This window comes from Spea bombifrons, chromosome 1 (genome assembly GCF_027358695.1).
Source record: "Spea bombifrons isolate aSpeBom1 chromosome 1, aSpeBom1.2.pri, whole genome shotgun sequence".
Classification (NCBI taxonomy): Eukaryota; Metazoa; Chordata; class Amphibia; order Anura; family Pelobatidae; genus Spea; species Spea bombifrons.
This window is the reverse complement of record NC_071087.1, coordinates 152,824,921-152,844,213: the sequence shown is the minus strand read 5'-3', so window position 1 is coordinate 152,844,213 and position 19,293 is coordinate 152,824,921. Positions and strand designations below refer to the sequence as shown.

At 42.3% G+C, this 19,293-nt stretch overlaps 2 protein-coding genes across 2 annotated transcripts in view; one reads left to right on the top strand and one right to left on the bottom strand.

Moving 5' to 3' along the window:
* RICTOR (RPTOR independent companion of MTOR complex 2) overlaps positions 1–18,880 on the bottom strand; it is a 52,916-nt gene extending 34,036 nt beyond the window's left edge. Inside the window, exons 1-4 of the mRNA XM_053448108.1 lie at positions 18,807–18,880; positions 13,756–13,803; positions 5,707–5,804; positions 228–292 (exon numbers count right to left, since the gene is read on the bottom strand). Coding sequence (XP_053304083.1) covers positions 228–292; positions 5,707–5,804; positions 13,756–13,803; positions 18,807–18,855 — 260 coding nt within the window. The 5' untranslated portion in view covers positions 18,856–18,880. The remainder of the gene's footprint in view (positions 1–227; positions 293–5,706; positions 5,805–13,755; positions 13,804–18,806) is intronic.
* LOC128497634 (cytosolic carboxypeptidase 3-like) lies at positions 6,396–8,588 on the top strand. Its single transcript, XM_053467800.1, has one exon. It carries the CDS (start codon positions 6,396–6,398, stop codon positions 8,586–8,588), a length of 2,193 nt encoding a protein of 730 aa, XP_053323775.1.
* Positions 18,881–19,293: the final 413 nt, after the last annotated feature.

The following is a 19,293-nucleotide window of genomic DNA, read 5'->3' as shown; positions in this document are numbered from 1 at the left end:
GGGGTTAACATAAAAACCCTTCTAATACTAATGGCACTTGCTTACGATTAACCTTTTAAATGTGGGGTGGCATAAAGTGGCAAGAATATTTGTACTTAAATGCAGTTTTTGATACAAGGCAAAGCTAATTGCAAGACAAACTACAGCATCCAGCAGGTACTACTGAAGGTGGCGGCCATCCAAGGGGTCGAGAGGCTGATCAATAGATAATAGATTGCGGCACTTACCAAATAATTATGTGTTCATACATAAAACCTAATTTTTCTTCGCTGTGGCCAACTTTGCATAGAAGCTGGAAAAGAAAAGAATATACTTTTTAGAAACCATAAACAGACATGTCAGTAGGTTCACTTACCAGAGAAAAAAATAACTCCAGGAATAAAATTCCGACTCTCCTAAATAATGCAATGAAACAAAAACCTTGATAAAAACTATAAATAAGCGTTGTGTATGGATATAAAATGTATCGGGCGTTTGCAAAGAACATAGAACCCATTCAAAGCCAGAAAAATAAGGGATTTAGGTAATTAAGTTCCAACAGCATGAAGATACAAAATAAACAAAAACGCAACAAGGTTTATTCCTCTTCCACAAAAAGGTAGCACCGCAGACGGACTAAAGACAAGATGCCTTGGGCTCAGATCCATGCCCTAAAAATGAAACTTATGCAGAAAATAAAAGGGCCCACCCCATCACTACATACCTATTCTTACAAGCATAGGATAACTAAAGGACAGTCTTTGGAGGAACAGACATCATTAGCATCACCATAAAGCATCCGCTCAGTGTGGTGTTTGAGCCGGGAAAGTCACCCAAAACATCAAGGCTGACAAAGGCATCCACCAGGTCTTCAGATTATTTTATTGGAGTTTATTGGAACATAAAGTAGATAAAACCAGGTTTTTGTCAATGCCGGTCTACATTTCCATATTCAGCACTGGTTTTATACTCCATGGAAAATATTTTTTTTCCTGATGGGAGTTCCTGTTTAACTGTGTATTTGATGCAAGTACCCACTCATTATCCTCTATTTTTGAAGCTAGTACTTGTAACCTGGAAGCCCCCAATAAATCAGAACACTGCACCCATTAAAATAAATATGCAGACCACATATTGCCTAAAAAGCCATTAAATGCAGCTTTATTTATCTTTAACAATAGATGGTTTATGTATAAGGTATCTGATGTCCACGATGGTTATTGAGGCCCCTTCAAGTCTGAAGTCTGACTGGGAAAGGAGATGCTCAACTGTAGTGAATACTAGATTTACAGCATGTGAGGAAAGTGGGACGTAAGCAAAACATTTTCCCGCTCTTCAAGTTATCATAACCCACTTAGCACACATCGGTAGTTATCTTACTTACAAAAGGAGTATGCCCCAAAATTAAAAACAAGTGTGTTTAAAAGCCTGGTTAAAAGTCTGCTCACTCAACTGAATCACTTTCCAGATGGGGCAGGAACGCAGATCAGTAAGAGGGAGAGGTCCCCCCCAAAGCATAGCGATGGCACCAGGCTCCGGTCTGGGGGATCAGTGGGGTCTTCAATGACGTTTCTTAATGTATAATTCAGCTGGCCCACCAGACAGTGTAATAAATAATTATAATAAATGTTCCACTGGACTAAAAAGAGTTTCTATTCCTTGTCTAAGGAGGTCTAGAATTAGGAAATAGTCCGAGCTGCTTGCATGGCTAAAACCAGCTTTTACTGCATAACGATTACAAGTGGTCTAAACCGCGGAGGCCATTTAAAACTCGCTACCACTACCCCCAACGTAAGTGTTTTTATTCTAGTCATCCATAAAACACAAAGACAATAAGTAACTCAGAGATATCAGTAAGGTGTATTTCTGGAACCTATGGATATATTCTAGACCAAAGATCAAAGCGCTGGGGTTAAGTCTGCGGTAGCTACTTATTGACTACGTTCAAGGATGAGTAAATACGAAGCTCAGCTATTAAATACTACAGCTGCAGGGCCTGGGTCTCCTACAACGAGACGTCTTCTGCGCAAGCACTGGCGGGTCAGACAATGACACGGTGCGAAAAGGCAGCGAAGCTGCTCGGCGTATGTCAGGAGTTACAATTAACGGCCAACAATTTCCGCAGCACTTCTTACACTGACAGGGTCTGGGAAAACTAGAATTAAGACTAAGACGAGCATCATGTGAATAGGGCCCTGTTCACAAGCTTACAATCTACAGGACGACACGTAAGTGTATTATTGAGCTAGTACTGCAGAGTTGATCCATTGCAAGCTCCCATCTTCAGTTCACCTATGCGGCTGTAAATTACATGCTTATCGGAGGGGGTATTTACAGACAGACATTAAGTGGTATACCCATGCATGAGGTTTGGCATGCCATCGCGTCCAGCCAAGTACCAAATTACTATTTTTTTGCTACCCTGGAGATCTTTATTTTAGGCTTTTGTGCTGCTTAAGCACCAAAACCTTACTCTGTACACCTTCTCTAGCCAAACGCAGACCATCTAATAATGTTCACCATGAGACCACGTGAAAAGCCTTGTGAATCGTATGAAAGAGGCAGCGCTGTAGAACGAGTAAACACAGGAGATAAATCATACATTATATAACGATTTGGACTTTAAGAAAAACGGAGGTCCACGCTCAAGTGAGCCTACAACGAAGAAGATACTCGACTAACGGCAAATGCCAACGCAATGTATTCAGTCAAGAATTCAAGTAACTTTTTACACTAAATTGTGAAAGAAACAAAGTTTAAAACATTACACTTGTGGTCTTTCATGTAAGAATCTTGAACATATCCCTCTTTCCTGTAAGTTGGTGTAAACAGCTGCTTATAAACGCATGAGAACATGAATTAAAAGGGTACTTGTGGCGTACCACCGAGGACAGGAAACAGTATGAATGGTGTTACATTGTAGAAACGATACATTGCAGATCTCTTCTGAGGCTGTAACATGGTTGTCATGCTGTGTTTTAGTTGTACAGTTTGCCATAGCAGATCATCTATAACTTTACTGGCGTTCATATTGTGCCATCGGAGAAGCAATTAGTACGTTTTTGATACTTGTTGCAGAAAAAAGATGCTGAAATAATTATTTCCCTATTTATTAATATACAGTGTCTGGGTAATAGGGCACTTTAGCAAGCAATGCTTTGAGAAGATTTTACATTGGCATTGCCAAGTGTCATCACACAACTCAGAAGTACGAGGCTAAGGATACGGAATAATTGATGTGCTTTTAGACAGAGGCGAGAATGTGCTAATATATACTAAATATAGCATTAAATGAAAGGGCCCCGGGTGGGACGTATGCCAAGGGATGGGACGGCAGCTGCACAGAACACGCTCAGCAGCCTGGAATTCTACAATCTCTTCAGAAATGACTAAGCCTTTGGTATGAAAACGACTGACCTCATCGGCATTCCGGCTATTCCGCAGCATCCATCACTTGTTGTTCACCCACTTAGGTGGAAACCAGTTTCACTTCTTCCAGCCAGAGCCCTCATAATGAACAAAATCGCTAACAGAGATGTATTTCATACAAGGCCGTAGAGCCGTTATACACCGAGCGCGGGTTTTCCTAAGTCAAAGTGCCCGGACGACCGCATCTTTAAAAGGAAAGCTGGAAATCTTAAACCAAATCTACAACACAAATAAGACGGGCAAACGAGATTCGGCACCAGGAGACTCCTGGATATACCGTCTGTTTTGGACAAAACTCCATTTACATCAATTTACCGGTGGCCAGGACAGATCAGTCTGTTAAGATATGATATTGCTGTTCTAATATAAATTAATCATTTCTGCTTCTTATAAATGAACATTTTAATCTTTGCTTTAAGCTTTAAACACTCTCCTTCTCCTCACTGCGATCACAGACTAGACTAACAACAAACATTAATACCACAATAAAACTGAAACTACTGGAATAGTTTGTGCGCTTTATTATCTATTATTTATTATCAGTTTATTATCTATCGTAGCTGATGAAACGCAGCTTTTTTTTTTTTCTTTTCTTTTATTTCTGATGTCCAGAAATATCATCAGCAGTAGTGCACCACATACACAGAGCTAGACAGAACGGATTTGAGATATAAAAGTGCTAGAAACGCCGTCAACCATGCAGGAGGAATCTCTAGGCGTCTACACTTCATCACTCCGGGGCGATCAGGTTCCAGAAGTAGATGTGTAAGGTCACATATAGACATCCAGCAGCTTGTTAACGTTGGATACAATAAAACCAGCTGTGCACGCCGTAATTACAGACTCTAGTTTATGGGTAGTAAATGTTATGTCTTCCCATTTGTAGCAGCGGACGAGGCTTAAGTTCGGGATAAAGATAACACTTGTAGTTCATGACTAAATGCAACTAATTATTAATCCCTGGCAGCCGCACAATCACCGAACCAGGTCAGGGAAAGTAACAAATTGCTTTGCAGACACCCTTGATCTACAGATGCCACAATGGTGTCATGACTGTATTAATATAAAAAGGTAGGTCGACAACCTCCCGGCTCGTTACTTACCGCTAGGATGGCGTACAGAGTAACAGCTTACAGAAATACACAGTTGCAAAGATAGCTTATAAACCACATCAACTTTTAAAGTTTTCTCGCTGGCAGAGCTGGCTTATACTGAAAGCTTTAAATGACTAAGCTCATTTTCAGAATAAGCAGATATCTTTCTACAGAACCACAAACAAAACATCGAATAAAACCAAAGGAAAGAAGAGATAAGCAGAGATGTAACATTTCTTTGAAACAGAACACCAGCAAACGCCACGTACAGCCAAGAAGAATATCCAACAAAGCGCTGATCAAACAGTGACCTACGAGATGTGAACAGACTACGGCATCTCAGAATAAGGTCATGCATGTCAGACACTTATTCCTTTAATTCCAAGCGTCACAGTTACATAACATGCCCCTTACTGCAAACCAGTCGCTGAGCATTCAGCCCACAACTGGCACTTAAAGGGGCACGAGCCTCTACAAAGAGAAACTGCAGCATGAGCCTCTACAAGGAGAAACTGCAGCATGGACTGTATTTAACGCTCACAGAGAAAATGGTTCTCTCCATGGGACTTGCCCTTTAAGAGTTTCATAAAAATGGAAGCGCACCTCAGCAAACAGTTTCCACTCTGAACGTTCGTACAGTTCACAAGTAAAATAAAAACTAACACTGTGGGTTTACCGTAATATAATTCATTTATAACCCAGATATTTTCATGTTGGATAAAATGATATTTCCTAACAGCCTAAATTCACTAGATAGTTATTGTTTTTTCCATCTTCTTAATTAACCAACCATTTAAAAATAAAAAAAATCAACTGGTTTACAGACTACTATTTAACATGAACATTAATCTCTTTCCAATCCAATACATTTCAGTAGGACGGAGCTGCTTGGTATAATTCAGTAACGCGAGAGAACCGGTGAGGGGTCTGAATACGTTTTCACTGTATTTACTGGCTACAGGAAGTTTCATATATACTCTGATTCTGATAGCTTGAAAGCTTTCACGCCAATACATTATGGGAGATTTTATATATATATATATATATATATATATATAAATAAAATCACATAAAGTACACATTTTTACTTCAGCTGGTTTCTACTAGATAACCCATCTTTACAATTCAGTGGGATAAACAGATTTAAGCACAATTCATAGAAATTGCACAAGGACATTATGGAAAAGGAAAATAAGATATTTACCTTAATAAAATTGTTCAGATGGCCCAGCTTTCGCATGTTGGAGACTCCATGAAGTTTGGCCACATTCTGTAGTATTTCTCTCAAGTTATCACTAGGTTCTGTAACAAACAAAAAAAAAAGCGGTTACATTACAAAAACATACCTTAAAAAAAGGCAGTTTATTGCTGGGCAAAGGTCTGCATAATGCATTAAAAAAACAAGATTCAGTTGAGATTAAAAAAATTTGAAATGGCAGCAAAGGGATGTTAATTCGAGAGCATAAATATCCATTTATTGATCAGATTGTATTTTCTATTTTTAAAACCTTTTCATGTGGTCCAGTTTCCAAATGAATGGGAGGGTCTGTAGAATCCATCTAGGTAAATGCTTGGCAGAAGACGGTTAACCACACACTATAATAAATATATATATAGATAGATATAGATATATATATATAGATATAAACAAACACATACACACAAGAATGTGTACATCAACCTTTAGGTTGCCATGGTTACGTTGTACCCATTGCGACATCACTGCAGCTACATTGTGACATCAGGCTGAAAGCAGCAGAGGCAGCAGAAAGAGGAGTGTCTGAGGGAGGAGAAGGAAGCGGATCCTCAACGGGAAGGAGGCGTATCTGAGGGGCATTGTGAGGTGTCCCAAAGCGAAGTCTCTCTATTCCAGAGCCTCTGTACAAGGCCAAAATGCGACGTAGAGACCCACCGCGCGTGGAGTCCACAAAAGGCAAGATGACCCATCTTGCTATTGAAGGAAAAAACGTTTACAAGCCCCCTATCAAAAGGATCCCCCAGACTATGTTGGATGACCAGTCTGCCAAACGATCTGCCCGACTAAAGGGACAAAGGGATCTCTATGGGGTGCCATCTGACAGCTTTCATCAACTGCCGAGATGGCCTGAAGAATGTGAGGTGCTCCAGGAGAAAGTTCAACATATCAACTGGAGTCCCTCCATTCCAGAGCCCATGTACCAGGCCACTGGGCGAAAGAAAGAATCACCATGTGTCTGTTCCACGGCAGGCAGGGTGGTCTATCTTGCAAATAAAGGAGACAAGGAACCCTGCTACACAGCCTCGAAAGCAGGGGGGAATTGCCCCTTGAAGGACGTTATACCTGAGAGCTGCAGAGACCTTGGGAACACGTTGGCTTTTGAAGCACGTTTTGAGAGTGGGAATCTCCAGAAGGTGGTCCAGACTGGTGAATATGACTACCAGATAACTCTCCGTACCGACCTGTACACCGAGCGTCACACTCAGTGGTTTTACTTCAGAGTGACAAACACACGAGCCAACGTGCCATATCGCTTCACTATTGTCAACTTCAGGAAGCCCGATAGCCTTTACAGCCAAGGCATGCGGCCCCTCATGTATTCTGAAACGGAAGCCAAAACCCACCGCATTGGCTGGCACAGAGTTGGTGACGACATCAAGTACTACAATAACAACTTGAGGCAGTACGAGAGTTCCTACTATTCTGTTTCATGGACCTTCATGTTCCCACATGACATGGACACCTGCTATTTTGCATACAGCTACCCGTACACCTATTCTAACCTTCAGGACTACTTGGCCAGGATCGCCAAAGACCCAAAAAAGACCAAGTACTGTAACATCCGGGTACTCTGCCAGTCCTTAGCTGGTAACAAGGTGTACGAGTTGACCATCACAAACCCTACCACCACAGCCACAGAATGGAGGAAGAAAAAAGCTGTTATTGTAACAGCCAGAGTTCATCCGGGAGAGACCAACAGCTCATGGGTAATGAAAGGGTTCTTGGATTTTATTCTGAGTTCCCATAAAGATGCTTGTCGCCTGCGAGACACCTTTGTCTTTAAGGTTGTGCCCATGCTGAATCCAGATGGAGTGATTGTGGGAAACCACCGCTGCTCTCTTGCTGGTCAGGACTTAAACCGGTTATATAAGAGCAAGTTGAAGGAGTCTGCTCCATCAATATGGTTTACCCGCAACATGATCCAGCGTGTGAAGGATGAACGGAAGGTCCTCTTGTATTGTGATCTTCACGGGCACAGCAGAAAACAGAACACCTTTATATATGGCTGCTCTGCCAAACGTGGTCAGTCTGCAGTGGACAACTTTGGCGAGCGGGTTTTCCCACTCATGTTTGCCAAGAACTGTCCAGAAAAGTTTTCTTATGTAGACTGCAAGTTTAAAGTGAAGAAAAGCAAGGAGGGCACAGGCCGCGTGGCTGTGTGGAGAATGGGGGTAAGGAATAGCTACACTATGGAGTCCACGTACTGTGGATCCACGCTGGGAAAAAGATGTGGGACCCATTTTAGCACCAAAGACCTGGAGTCCGTGGGACATCATTTCTGCACTACATTGTTGGAGTATTGTGATCCAAAGAAAAGGGCGGAAGTGGAGGAGATCTTGAAGCAGAGTAAAGGTCGACGCCACAGCAGTGCAACCAGATCATTTTTACACCTGCCTGATCTGGATGACAGCACTGATGAATCAGATAGCTCGGATTCTGACGGGGCCCCTGGCCATCAGGGCCCAGCTAATAAGGTGATGTCCAAAAAGAAGGTACTCAAGTCGGTGAACGAAAGAATTGCCTCAAAGGACACAAAACAGTGCTTGCAGGCCAAAGATGACACCGTAAGGAGGAAGCAGCTCATCACCGTGGATAAATGTTTGAGCGCACTCGCCAAGCCAATGGGCCCACCACAAAAGACTTACGCCCAAGAGAAGGTGTCCCAAACTGCTAAGGCCAATCTTCCTAAAATTCAGAGTGGTCAGTCCCACCAAGATCCCAGCAGGAAGAAGGTCTCAATTGTTAACCTGGTTTTTAATGCCAAGGAGAGCTCATTACAACAAAGGAAACTCCCCACACCACAAACTCTAAAGCGGAGATGGCTGTAAATGGGGGAGGAATAAAAAAAACAAAAGACAAACTAAATTTCCAATGACCCGATCACCGGTTGTTTGCCAGTGACCCAGGAAGGTCTGCACTTGCGGTCTACAGGCCAACCCTCAACCGTCATTGTGCATGGATCTTTTGTTTTTGATGCATTGTTGTAATGAGAATTAACATTAGTTCGTTATTGCTAGTTAGTATTAGTTAAGATTATCTACTTAGGCCATTAATAAAGTTCATAAAAACTTAATATGATGCTGTGTTTTTACAACTGTAGTTCTTGCATAATATATTTTTATAAAGCTGCATATTAGCTATTTGTGCGTGTTCTAGTGTTCTGTTAGCTCAAACTACTAGACAAAGACTCTGATTTCTTATAACAGTGCCTGTTGTAAATAGACAGACTGTCTTAATCATGCATCCGCCACTTCATTTGCATGAAGCCACTCTAAACACACTCGTATTGTGACCTTTGCTGCCTGCGCCACCAGCTCTGTTGTAGGATTAAGAACAATATATGGTGCAGCAGAAGCTAATGATGCCATTAATGGAATGACTGGAAAGAAGAGGTTAGTTCAATAAAGGCGGCTTGGCTGGAGGCAAGATGAGGCAAAAGAGTTATCACTTTGGGCTAATGTAGGACGGGTACAAATTCTGCCAAACACCCGGCAAAGGCACATAATCCAAACACAAGCTAGCTACACGCACACGGGTAGGACTGGAAATTGTGGTGGTACAGAGTGAAGTAACTTGATGGAGCACCAAAAAGACGAACAAAATCAAAAATCGCAAGAAGATTTCGGCTCAAACTGAGCTTTAATGTAGAGAATTCCTCAGCACCAAGAACCCTCCAAACATCAATCCTGCACACTTCCCTGACAAATTGATCCTCAAGTCATCTCTGTCCTGCGAACAATGACTTGATGATCAGAGTGCAAGGCAAGTATTTGAAAGGCAGCCGAGTTTTAGTTACTTATTTCCTAAACTTTAGATGTGAAAAACGCTTTAGCTGGGAAACACTTTACCCAAATGCTCTATGAAAACCGCAAACAAGTGAGCAAAGCAAGCATTCGCTCTCGCATCGCCTTGAACCCGAGCAGCGGTGGTTTGGTGTAAAGCTGCAGCTGGAGACTCTTACAGGGACAAGAACGTTCAGCGCATCGCCCTACATTTCTAAGAACTGCTTTGTCACTTATTCTTGGGGAACATACATCGTCGGTATGTGGAAACCACAGTGCGGTACCATGAGCGAGACACTCAAGCTGTGAATGCAAATATGTATTTATTGTGGAAAAACTATGACTTTTTTTAACCAAGCACAGAGAAAACAGCTTTGGGTTTTAATTCTTAAAAAAACAAAAACAGAAAAAAAACATGCATATCGGTAAAGCCCCGTTTTGGTTTGATGACATAAGAGTGAGAATGCCTGTTATATCCTAAATGTATCTCACCTTCCCTATTATATTATATATATATATATATATAAAACTCTCCCTTGGTTTTTGCATACACAAACTCGCAGTTGCAATAACCGGCATCTTCATTAACGATCTACATTTGGGGCCACAGAAATAAAATAAAAATAAATTACAGGGGCACAAGCAAAAGCAAACTGTTTAATTATTGAGAGATGCAGAAGCAAGCGAGCGGCACACAGAGAATCTTGTACGGGATGGCAGAGTTCTGGGGTGAAATTTAAATACATGTAAAGGTTTGATTCAGAGGTTTAAATTTAATATATTTTTAAATGATACAGAAAGTTTCTATCATTATGAAACTCTGGAAATGGTCCATAAAAGGCGCTACAGTGATTCGATCCCTTTTCAAACTTTCATCCAGTCACTTTTTTCATATTTAACCTAGAAATGGGTTAAATAAATACTGTAACATGCTAATAAAATGAGCAGACTAACGTTGCAAAGTCACGGCAAGGACAGTGTTGACGGGACACAACTGTGATACACAGCGGAAAGTACAAATTCTGTTAGCTGTTGCGAAAACTGCCCTGAATGGGGTGTGGAAATGACCTCAGTTAATGTGTCCTTTCCACTCAACAAACAAGAGATCCGAGTCCTTTGAATATATCCTTTTACTGCCGCCGCAGTCACACGGGGACTGGAATAACTTAAGAACCCTGTCATGTATATCCCAAGGAACACAAACTGCATTCCCTTCTTGTCACAAGACAGCTCTGGACATCAGTTAGCAGGCTCTAATCCCCGCGCGCAGCACAGCTAATTGACATTGTGTGTGGCTGGTTGATGTGGTTACACGGTTAATCAAGAAGCCACAGCTGACCGGGATGTAGATACGCCTCGTTCGATAAAATCATGACTCATCCCGGAGACGCTCGGGGTAAAAAGCAACGTCGCTTCAACCACAATACAATCCATTCACTTAGAACTCAGATCCAAGTCTGACACTAAGGCACATAGATTAACTACTACAGAGTCACAAGAACATATACGGGAGACTTACTACTCCACTTTACTGCACGTGGCCAGGAAAGATGAGGATAGTAACCAAAATAATAAAATGGGCTTAAGAAAAAAATAAAAAAAACACAGATCACCATCAACAATATTTTGAGATGTTGGAGATCTAAGTTGTGAAAATATGCATTCTTCCAAAAAAAGGCAAAGTACGCCCAATAAAAATATAAAATATAAACTGTATTGCTGTAACACAGAGGAGGAGTACATGATGCAGGTTGGTATCATTTGGATCAGTTCAGCGGGCTTTGATGGGACCATGAATTCTGCTCTCTAACAGAAAATCCCGAAGGACAATGTCCGGCCGTCAGTTTGTCACCTAAAGCTTAAACACGGTAAAGCTACGCAGCAGGACAACGATCTGAAGCACACAAGCAAGTCCACCTCTGAATGGCTCAAAAGAAACAAAACGAAGGTTCTGGAGCGGCCTAAGCAAAGTCCTTGTCCCCGATTGGGATGCTGTGGTGGCACCTTAAAATGTAGTTCTTGTGGAAAGCTCTCCAATGGGGTTGAATTAAAACTTCTGTCAAAAAGAGAGGCCAAAATTCCTCCACAGCAATGACTCATTGCCAGTTATCCAAAGCATTTGTTGCCGCCAAGGGTGGAAAAACCAGTTATTAGGTTTAGGGGGGCAATTATTTTTTTCATAAGGGTGATATAGGTTTGATTAAATGCCTTCAACATGCCAAATGAAATCTTAAAAGCTGCATTGTGTGTTTACTCACGTTGTTTTTGTCCTATTTTGAAATTAGGCCCAATTTAAACGTGACAAATAAGGAAAAATAGAAGACATCTTAGAGGGGCAAATACGTTTTTCACAGCGCTGTTTACTCTGCCGATAACGTCTGTAATTATTGGCTGCAAAGATCTTTTAACCGGGTAAATATATGCCATTCGTGATTCTGGATAGGAACACTAGTCATGTGACATAACATCAGGTGTCAATAGGTTTTTGCCATAAAAGCTCAGAGACTTAAGGTTTGTGTTGTTTTTAAAGCTTCAGAGAAAGGAACACGATGACATGCTGACGTTTATTTGCTTAACATACTAGAGAACACAATTAATGTTTTGTCCAAGTGGAAAAGTGTGTTTAAATATCATGGAACTGCATGCAAGACTAATTCCTATCCAAATACACTGTCTTGTTAAACAAATTTAGAAAGAGGGATCAAACATGATGCAGAGCTGTACGGCGAGAGGAAATAGTAACAAAAAGGAGAACGGTCAATGGTCCATATAGTAATGGAAAGCAGAAGGACATAAGTATTCCTAGAAGAACTTGAAGTGATAATAGTAAATAATGCATGGTTTAAAGAAATATAAAAGCTTTCAGGAAAGGCCAAAGGATTTACAGGATGAGGATGTGATATAAACATTAAAATATATGTCCGGGTTAAAGAATATCAAAACAGCAGAACAGGAGATTAGAACAAGATATTGCCGCCTAAAACTAGAGACCCAGCAGCTTAAGATATCGATCGATCGATGAAGATTTTATTAGACGGTTAGGAATGGCATAGCGGCAGGTAGTAACAGACTGGAGCGAGTCCGTTGCTTAGCTGCACACTCTACGTGCCGTATGTAAGGACAGAGATACACGAATGGATCTAAATATGGCAGAAATTAGGAAATCATTCACTTTTGTAACATTAGTAATGTTTCAAGATTTTAAGTGATCTGAGTGATCCACAAAACACATTCACGAAAGAATCCACACCGACCAAATTTGGTGCACAAATCTGTAAATTGCATCAACAGCGCTGCAGAGCATCACATCACGGTGCTGTAAAAATAACCTGCAGCTAGACATCAGTAACTAAAGGCATCCCAGTAAAACAATACGGACAATTTAACGGATCTCTGCAGACGCCTCACACATTTAGTAGAATTTGTAAAATTCGCAATTTACAATTTTTTGGTTCGCTCCTCATGCTTTTTCTCTAAACTGTACATTAAATAATGTGAGACACACTGCTGCATGCGTCCACAGCATTATACATTTAGCAAAGGGGTAACTTTCAAGTAAAACCGAATAAAAAACCATCAGCAGAACGGACCCAGAATGCTGTTTACGCCGTACATTGAAAGCAGAAGTTTCTTGGTTATGTATAATGACGTACCTGGTACTTCCAGGTCAAAGGTCACCAGGACATATCAGGTACGTCATCGATGATGCGCGATCCAGGGTCGCTATGAACGCTGGGATCGCGAGGGGCGGCTGCTACTGACCGCTGGGTGTCCCCAGCGATCCGTAGCAGCCACTCCCCCTCAATTCCGTGCACGTGATCGCTTTGCAGCGAATCACGAGCACAGAATTTAAATATTAAAAAAAAAAATGCGGACTTCAAGGGAAGAGTTTGCCAATGCCGGTCCTGAAGGGGTTAAACACCGATCATTTATAATAACCATTCACAGCACCACGGAAGCCGTTCCGACAGGAAACATCAATATTTTAAAGAGGCTGACAAAATTTACAAAAATGAATAAGAACAAGGTAGAAGGTAGGCCAGCGATCCCAGCAACGACAGACAGGGATGACTAGAGCAGACCGAACAGTTATTGACAAGACACTACGGTATCTAGACTAATAATGAAATATTTTAACCACGTGTACAAAGCAAAGAATATGCAGAAACGGATTTTATTACACAGCGCTAGATTCTGGCTGGTAAACAATTACCTCTGCTGAGATCTAAAGGAACGTTCTCCTCCCCGCTGTCATTCCGACCTGAAAAAGAAAAAGAAGAACTTCACAAAAGGGCACATAGCAAACCTTAAGCCGACAAATAAAATAGGACTGATAGAGAAGGGTTTATTAACTAAACCTTTTAACTAAATGCTTGTCTTTAAAGAGATCCAACTTTCCAGGCTCCCAGAGAGGTCAGATGAGCGCCGGTGGCAAGTATGGAGGTTACTTAAAAAATGCAATACTGCATCATAGCAATCAGTGTAATAATGGTTTACTGGGGTGAAAGTCCCATTGATTGTTTTTGGCAGGACTAGCCGTGCAAGGGGCAAGTTTAGCCACAGTTGAGGTCAGTGAAAACTGGGTGGGGCTACACAGAACTCCTCCCACACAAGAATTAAAAGGCTGCCTCGTAGGTCTGAACACAATGGTGAGCAAGGGAAAGACAACTTTAGCAGGTAATTAACTGGCTTCATCGTTAACTCTTAGGGAGGCAGTTACAATAAAGCAAACCCTGTTGAAAGTAAGAGTCAAAAAAAGTGTACTTCCCCTTTAAAGTATTTAACGCATTGCGTACGATACAAACATAAAACATTTTATACAAACATGCCTGCATATGTTTAGGTGAACAATTCTTATTACCGACAATCATTCTTCATGATAGCGGAATATGGGCAGCATGCAGCTTCCTACACAGAGCCCTGCTTATTGTAACCCTGGAATAACGAACTTTAAGGCAGGACAGAAAACTCAGGAGTGTAGAGAGCTATACACAAGAAACATTACTCCGGCTCACACAGAAACCAGCTCCCCACCGCTGTCAAGGGCATCAGTGTAAGAAAAGGGTCTGGGGGAAAACAATCAAGCCGAGGGCCATTCCCTGCCACTGTGCATTGATTTAAGGTTTCTCCTACCAGAGGCAGGCATACAGTAAATAGAGCCTTAACATTGTTTCGGACATCTTGTTTTAGCTCTGACATGTTATAAACGCCTCGACCAAATAGCACCCCAGTAAGACCATTTGTTGGCCCCTATATGTTTATGGCTATCCCTCCATCCCCTCTGTCTACAACTACTGACATCTCTATCACCGTTGGCAACGTCTCCATCCAACCAACTGACCAAGTCCACTGCCTTGGCATCATACTTGACTCTGGTCTCTCCTTCCTTCCTCACATCCAGTGCGTCGCCTGAAAAATATCTCCCGTGCGGACCTGGCTTATCTATGGCTGGAACAGGAACGGGTCACGATGATTTTAAGGAGCTGAATGTGCTACCGGAGAAGCTTTTCTGCTTCTATTTTAGTGTAAAGCATTGCGAAGATGTTAAATCAGGCATATCGTGCAAACGCATGCGATATTTCAACAGAGGGAATCCATTAGGAGGCATCTTACAGCATCAGGACACGAGCGAAAGGGAACACTGCGGCCCAAGTCTGCTTAGCACGTAAGCTTTTATTCCGGAAAATCTTTGGGGATGTAGAAAATAGTGCGAGTATCTGAGTGAACGCTGCAACGTCCACTCACTTATCTGAGCAAATCTACATTTTCCAATCTCACCAGGTACAAGGGCTTTGCGTACCAAAGGTCTGCCCGGAAAGACACCAAATCACAGAGAAATAATACATGTACAAAACTGCAACACAAATACATATAACTGTCAGCTGGTAAAACGCTCCTGTGTCTTCAGATGTTTTATAAAATAACATACAGGAAAGTCACATCCATGACTTTCCCCACTTCCAGCTGCTAGGTTTACCCCATCTAGTGCTACCACCAGACTTACCATCAACCCCCTTAGCATGAGATATTACCGGGACACGCAAATCCATGGGTCAAAAAAAAAAAAGATAAATCCGGCAGCCAGCTTAATATTTCTTGAAGCCAGAAAGTGGAGCCACCATGGAGATCAGTAAAATGGCACAAGAACAGCTAATATTGGATCTTGATATAGGAGCTACGGCGATCCGGCTCCTGGAGTTTATTTGGTCCCCGGTCTTGTAAAGTTCTCACTAGCTTTACTTCCAGCCCAGACACGCTGAAATTCCATTAATGTTCACCATTTCTGCTAAAAGGCTAATCCTCACATCCACCGCTCTCAAACTCTCAAACTCTGACACATACCAGTCAGTAACTGCAGGGTTCATAATAGTTATGAAGACGCCAACATTTTAGCAGACTGTGGATATTGGTAAATACTGCAGAAAAATGAATTGCTCATCTTGTTGAAGTAATCACATCAGTTTACACCGTCTGAAACTTAACAGAACACATAGGGTGTTTTTATTTAGTTTATATAGCGCCATCATATTCAGCAGCGCTGTACAATGGGAAAACAGGACATAAGTAATATATATATATATATATATCATAACCATCTAATATATTTCCTCCCCTTCTCATCACCCCTACGAAGGCTGCCTGACCCAGAGATTTAACAAAATAAATGGGGAGGGATAATCGTAAACACACTATGCTCCCCCAATATAAATACCGTACTTTTTTTTCTCTTTTCTATTATATGTAGAAGTTTAATCACAAATGTGTATAAAAAAAAAAGATACCAATAAAAGAAGTGAAACCAGGAATTGAACAAGATTTTTAGACAGACCTCCCCACATAGTGTGTCTAGTCAAAGCATTTTTTTTTTTTTATTATTCACAAAGAGGGTGGAATATAAATTGAACTGCCTCCCAGCAGAAGTGGTAGAGGTTAATATAGTAACAGAATTTAAACATGCATAAAGCCCCTGAATCTAAGACAAGGTCATAGAACGATTAAGGTCTGAGCATCTACATCGGGAACAACGGCCAGGCTAGACGGGCCGAATCAATCCTATATTTCTATGTGTGACATAGAACCGTAACTAGGAGTTACATCCATTTACTTATATAGCGCTGGCAGATTCCGTACGGCTGATAAGATAACGATAGGAAATGTATCGATGTACAGGGTTACAGGATGAGTCACTTTTCCAATCAGAGAAACAAAGCCATTTTATTTTATTTTTTTATACATATTGCAACACAATGTGGCGAGTGTTTACTGAGAGAAATACTGTAAAAGAGGACATAATGTTACCGGCACCGGCGTTACGAGGCTCCAGATCTAATTACGGGAGCGATAGAGGTTTAAGACATTCTGAATGCGAGTTTAGTCGATATAATTGCAGGTTTGTTAGGCTATATGTTTATAATGCCGACAACACCAAAAACACGGGGCTGGGCCTCGCATTTCACCCGGCGAATAGCGCTCTGATTATTACCCACAGTCCGTGTAAAGCTGGAACGAGAAGGTGGAGGAAACGAATTAGATAAAACCATCGATCGTAACACACAGATCCCAACTTCCATGCAATGAACTCTGAAACCAAGATCATTGCATGGGTGGTAGATAAATGGATCAGCCTCCAAGCAAAAGTGGTAGAAGCTAATACAGTGATGGAATTTGGACATGCATAGGATAGGCATAAAACCTCAACAATATTTACCCTTATGGGCAAAAAATAAAAAAAGAAGCTCAGAGTAGTTTTATTTCATGGATTTAACAATAATTACCGTTTAACACATCGCTGCACTCATCTGTAATAGCTACTGCATAGTTTGATTAAATACAGTAATAGCACAAGAAGAGCAACAGAGTACAAACCCCGGCAGCGAGGCATCCGACAGTGTACGTCTAGTGCATATCTTAACGTTATTTTAACCTAAACAGAATTTGACAGCAGAAAAAAAATACATTCGACCGTCTAGTCTGCCCATTTCCCTGATATAAAGACTCAAACCTTAATCAGTCGCTGGTCTCGTCTTAGATTCAGGATATATTTATGCCTATCCCATGCATGTTTAAATCCCCCCGCTGTATTAGCCCCTACCATTTCTGACAGGAGGCGGTTTCACTTATCTACAACCCTCTGCCAATCATAATGAAATCTCTCTCCCAAACTACTAATTCGCCATCCACTGTACGCACTGCAGAAGCCGGTGGTGCTATACAATATATAACGAGAGCCGAGCTGTACAGCAAGTTACTGATCCAGGTGACTCGGGTATGGAAAATACATCACTAGGGGGCACTACTTTGTTATCTCGCGCTGTCCACTTCCACCAAAACATGTTTTCCAGGCAGAATCTCCTCATTGCGAAGATACGGGCTGCTGCCTCCACACACTATACTATCAAGTGCCGGCCAAACAACTACTACTTAAACACCACACAGAACCCTCATCCACGCGAGGAGTAGAAACATAACGTCATCAAGCCATTCTGCAATCAATAACGAGCCAATCAGCACGCCTCTGTTATTATGTGTTTGGCAACACAAAGCGTACTATCAAAACACATTGACTGCAACCAAAAGCGTATTATTTATTATTACACAATACCCACAACAACACACGTCTGATATAAACACAAACACATCATAACTCACCACACTTAGGATTTGGCAGCCATGGCATGCCTATAGCCCCTATTATCCTCAGCCAGCAAGAGCTGGAGGGCCACACAATACAGCCAGCTGATCTCCCAAGTGCCTGTCAACATACGCCAATTCAGCTGGCATGAATGTCAATAAACACATCGTGACGCTGGCTGGCTGAGGGTGATGGGGGCTGCACATCAATAGTTGGTGAGCCACAGGTTACCTACTAACCGTCGTAAACGTACATTCAAATATGGCATATGATGTGCCTGGGAACAAACACAATGAGCGAAGAGAAAGGCTGTGGCCAAGGGCACAACTCATCCATTTCCAGCCTGCTGTGTGATCAGATCTGCCCCTCGGCTTTCCCTGCCCTCGGGGTGCCGTTGGGGTCACCCACGCTCCCCCGCTGCACCCCCAGCCTCTCCCCGTCTCAGGGAATCCCTGTAAGCACCGAGGCCCCCGCTGTTTGCAATACAGGGGGGTTGGGCTGCCTTGTCCAGGTCACAGGGACACCTCCAGCCCTCTGCCGCCCTCCCTACCCGCACCCCGTGCTCCATGACAGCCTGCGGGTCGGGGCGCAGCACCCCTTTTAGCCTTAGGCAGCTGCGCTAACCGGTTTACCTCGTATCCTGAGGTGCCGGATGGAGCGGGCGCGGATGCTGGCCGCCATGTTCCACTGTGAGGAGACATTCACAACACCGGAAACCTCGGCGGATCCCGCGAGATGTGGCTGGAGTCACAGGCAGGGAGGGTGGAAATAGGAAGAGACAGTGGCCTGGGAGCTGCTTGAATTCTGTGACATGAACCTAGCAGGAGGGATCTAGTTAGGTCTAATCTGTGAAGGACCGGCGAATTAAAGGGGTTTATTACATCCAGGAACGAGGAGAGAGTTAGAAAAACGCAACCCCGAATCTGCGGCGGCCATCTTGCTTTTGGGCAGCCCGCTCGCAGCCTGTGCGGGTTTGAGTTAAAACAAGCGGAGTATAGAAAGATGATAGGAGTCAAGACTGATTCCACAGACCGGTGTTGGTGGTATTCTTTCAGAGTGGTGTCTTTTAGTAACAAAAAAGTATTTTCTCAGGAACTGTACGCAGAGAATTACATAATT